This window comes from Eimeria necatrix, genomic scaffold, assembly GCF_000499385.1.
Source record: "Eimeria necatrix Houghton genomic scaffold, Enh_scaff252, whole genome shotgun sequence".
Classification (NCBI taxonomy): Eukaryota; Apicomplexa; class Conoidasida; order Eucoccidiorida; family Eimeriidae; genus Eimeria; species Eimeria necatrix.
This window is the reverse complement of record NW_013655225.1, coordinates 40,454-44,468: the sequence shown is the minus strand read 5'-3', so window position 1 is coordinate 44,468 and position 4,015 is coordinate 40,454. Positions and strand designations below refer to the sequence as shown.

At 54.1% G+C, this 4,015-nt stretch overlaps 2 protein-coding genes across 2 annotated transcripts in view; one reads left to right on the top strand and one right to left on the bottom strand.

Moving 5' to 3' along the window:
• On the top strand, positions 1 to 2,609 carry ENH_00034700 (hypothetical protein; the record flags this gene model as incomplete). The annotated part of the gene is made up of 3 exons (XM_013585060.1): positions 1 to 841; positions 1,487 to 1,631; positions 2,383 to 2,609. Coding segments are annotated over 3 exons (1,213 nt in total), but the record flags the coding sequence as incomplete, so codon positions are not given.
• Positions 2,610 to 3,148: 539 nt separating this feature from the next.
• ENH_00034690 (Microfibrillar-associated protein 1, putative) overlaps positions 3,149 to 4,015 on the bottom strand; it is a gene marked incomplete at both ends in the record, with an annotated part of 3,587 nt that continues 2,720 nt past the window's right edge. Inside the window, 2 exons of the mRNA XM_013585059.1 lie at positions 3,149 to 3,599; positions 3,769 to 3,842. Coding sequence (XP_013440513.1) covers positions 3,149 to 3,599; positions 3,769 to 3,842 — 525 coding nt within the window. The remainder of the gene's footprint in view (positions 3,600 to 3,768; positions 3,843 to 4,015) is intronic.

Genomic DNA, 4,015 nt, shown 5'->3' with positions numbered 1-4,015 from the left:
AGCAGCAGCAGCAGCAGCAGCAGCAGCAGCAGCAGCAGCAGCAGCAGCAGCAGCAGCAGCAGCAGCAGCAGCAGCAGCAGCGTCTCACTGGGTCTGCGGCGAAGACGACGAAGTTGAGGGCCAAGAGGAGCGGCATGAAGCCGAAGATGCAGACTTGGTCGAAGTGGAGGAAGTGCAGCAGCAGCAGCAGCAGCAGCGAGGCGAGGAGCGGCAGCAGCAGCAGGTGCTGCAGCAGGAAGCGAGCAGCAAAGCCCCTGGGCCCCGCAGCAGCAGCGCCGGCCTGCTGCTGCTGCTGCTGCTGCGCCTGCTGCAGCAGCAGCCCCGCAGCATAGAGCACGAGGGGCGCAGCAACAAGCCAAACGACTGCGCTGCTGCTGCTGCAGTAGAATGCATGCAGCAGCAGCCTGCGGAGGTCGAGCTGCTGCCAGGCTGCAGCAAGCCAGTCCGCTGCTGCTGCTGCTGCTGCGGACGACGACGAGCTGCTGCTGCTGCGGACGAGGGCCACGGGGGCAAAGGCAGCAGCAGGAGACACGCAGACCTCAGCAGCAGCAACGGCGCTGCGGCGCAGCAGCAGCGGCAGCAGCCGGAAGCCACAAAAGCTCAGCAGCGGCGACAGCAGCAGCAGCAGCGCGGGGGCCCCCAGGAGGGCCCTGGGGGCCCCCAGGGGGCCCCCCTGCAGCAGCAGCGCCGCCTCTTCGCCGGCGCAGCGCAGCAAAGCAGCAGCAGCAGCAGCAAACAAACTCAAGTAGCCAGGGCCTCCAGAGTCGCCCCGAACTACTTGGAGACAAACCACCAAAACAAAAACTGGAAAACAAACAAACAACATGTTCGAAAACTCCGGGTAAGGCAGGGGCCCGAAGGCCCCGGCCAGAGACTCCGCCATGCTGCTGCTGCTGCTGCTGCTGCTGCTGTGCGGCTGCTGCTTGTGCTTCGGTTGCTGCTGCTGCTGCGGCTTCTGCTGCTGCTTTGGGAGCGCCTGCGGGCGAGGGGGCGCTGCTGCTGCTGCTGCGGCGCTGCTGCTGCAGCAGCAAAGCGGGTTTTGCCCGCGTGCGGCCGGGAAGCCGAGCTGCACACCGAAGGAGGCTCGGCGGGCGCGGAGGGGCTGCTGCTGCTGCTGCTGCTGCTGCTGCTGCGGACTTTGCGGGGAGTTTCTGCGGCTATGGCCAGTCGGAAGGGACTTTTAAAAGCAAAAGTGGAAATAAAACGGAGTTCATGACCCGGGAACTCGCGCGGGAGCCCGGCAGCCGGAGGATCTGGGCTTCCGCGCTGCCGGTCGCCAGCAGCAGACCGCCGCCGCAGCAAACGCGACGGCCGGCCCTGAAAGGAGTGAAACTGAAGAAAAGAAGACCCCAATTGTTTTATTCTGCACAAAGTCCAAAGCTGCTGCGCAGATCAGCTGAAATGACAGAAATGAACATGCGGCGGGGAGGCGCGCAGTCGAGGCGTGGCATTGGGCGAAACTCGGGTGTCTGCGCATACACCGCAGACTTGCTCGCGGCACGCGAAACCTTTTTGCAAATTGCAAACTTCAGATTTGAAAAAAAGATTATTTGCAGTTTATTTGCTGTTAAAAGAAAGCCAAATGACGCAACTTCAGCCGTGGGGCGGTGACCCGATGTCTTGCTGTGCAGGTCTTCCGCGCCGCGGCTCTTTCAACTTGGCAGCTCTTGCGCTAATTGAATTATTTTTTTTAATTCTTTTCTCAATTAAAATAATAAATTCAAGTTTTTAAAACGCTACACGCAAAACAAAATAGAAGATCCGTCTCGAACTTGGGATTTGTTTGCGCTCGACTTGCCTATTTCCGCAATTTGCCCAAGACCAATTAACTCCCCTTTCCACAAAGTCAAACTAAGGACTAAAGGCCAATTAGCTGCTGCAGCAGCAGCAAAAGCATGCAGCAAAGGCCTCAACAGCTGCAGCAGCTGCAGCAGCTTCGCCAAACTGCAGCAGCAGACTTCAAAATAAATTCAACTTCTACAAACAGCTTCTGCTGCTTCGCACTTATCCAAAGCTCTCTGGGCCCTTCCTGCTGCAGCCGCAGCTGCTGGGATTTGAACAAAATGCTTTTATTGAATTCAAATAAAACAAAAAAGCGAAAATTTGTTGAAGACAAAACTCCAGAAGACAAAATTGCATGCAATCTGCAGCTGCACTCAACTCAAGCCTGGCTCGAGGGCTTTTAAATGAATATATTATTTATATATCTTATAAATATATAAATATATAAATATATATATAATATACATATATATATATATATATATATATAATATACATATATATATATATATTATATGTATATAATATATATATAGTCTATGTCTATGTGTGTGTGTGTGTGTGTGTGTGTGTGTGTGTGTGTGTGTGTGTGTGCATCAGTCCCTCACATTCAAAGATTAGCTAAGCAGCAGCAGCAGCAGCAGCAGCAGCAGCAGCAGCAGCAGCAGCAGCAGCAACAGGAGCAGCAGCAGCAGCAGCAGCAGCAAGTGTACCAAGACACGCTGCATGCATCGGGGCTGCTTAGCGGCTCCTTCTGCTTTCTGCAGCAGCAGCAGCAGCAAAAACTTGGAAAGTTTTCGGAAAAACTGAAGCAAAGAAGGAGTTGAAAGAAATACAAAAGAAATAAAGTGAAGAGCTTTGCAGCGCGGGAGTGCTGCTGCTGCTGCTGCAGCTGCGCATACACCTGAACGGCGAAGGCCAAACCCACTTTTATTTTCGAATTTCCAAATCCAACTTTGCTAAATAAATTCCCATTAAATAAATAAATTAATATTCTATCAACAAAGCTTGCAAGAAGCCCCCTGCTGCTGCAGCAACGGCAGCAGTGCTGCTGCTGCTGCTGCTGCTGCTGCGCCTCCCCGCTGCTTCTGTCTGCAGCAGCTGGGAACTGCGAAGTCCACGAAGAAAAGAAAAAGGGAAATAAAAGAAAATAAAAGAAAATAAAAGAAAATAAAAGAAAATAAAAGAATAAAAAAGAATAAAAAAGAAAAAAAAGAAAATGGAACTTAACTGTCTTGCTTCGGCTTCCGCAGCGAAGGCCGGTCGAAGTCGTTGGCGCCTTTGATTCCTGAACAGCCCGGAAAGCGCGCGGAAAGCTCCAGCTTTTCGTTTCCAAATTGAAATAAAAGAAATAAAATTAATTATTTTAATTCAAAAAACCTTTTATTCCGCCAAAGTCCGCAGTTTCCCCCCGCTTTCCGCGCCCCCGAGAACTTGAACTTGAACAGCGCAGCAACAGCAGCGCAGCAGCAGCAGCAGCAGCAGCAGCAGCGCAGCAGCAGCAGCAGCAGCAGCAGCAGCATTGCAGCAGCAGCATTGCAGCAGCAGCAGCATTGCAGCAGCAGCAGCATTGCAGCAGCAGCATTGCAGCAGCAGCATTGCAGCAGCAGCAGCAGCAGCAGCAGCAGCACGGACCCGCGGCCTTCTTGAGGAGCTTCTGCCCCTGCAAGTCGCGAGTGGCCTGCGCCCAAGGATGCGACAAGTCCGAAGTGTCCACATCCACCAAGTGGGTGTGTTTGCTGCGGCCTCCGCGGGCGAGTTCGCCGCGCCGCAGCTGCAGGATCTTCGGCAGCGCCTTCTTGTCCACTTTGTCCTCCCTGCAGCAGCAGCAGCAGCAGCAGCAGCAGCAGCAGCAGCAGCAGCAGCAGCAAGGTGGGCTCCCGCTGCGTCCTCTGCGTCTGGACGCAGCAGCAGCAGCAGCAGCAGCAGCTGCTGCTGCTGCTGCTGCTGCTGCTGCTGCTGGGGGAAGCAACTGGGGACACGTACCCGACAGGGGCGTTGAAGTCCCGCAGGTATAAAGGCTCTTCTCCGCTGCGCGCCAGGTCTTGGAAGAAAGCACCCTGAAGGAAGCAGCAGCAAACAGCAGCAGCAGCAGCAGCAGCAGCAGCAGCGCAGCAGGCAGCAGCAGCACGCCCAGATTTCAAAAGTGAAAACGCACAGCTTTCTGCATTTACTTGACTAAATGGAGGTTATAAAGCGCATTCATCTGCAAGAAAGAGAGGAAGCCAGCAGC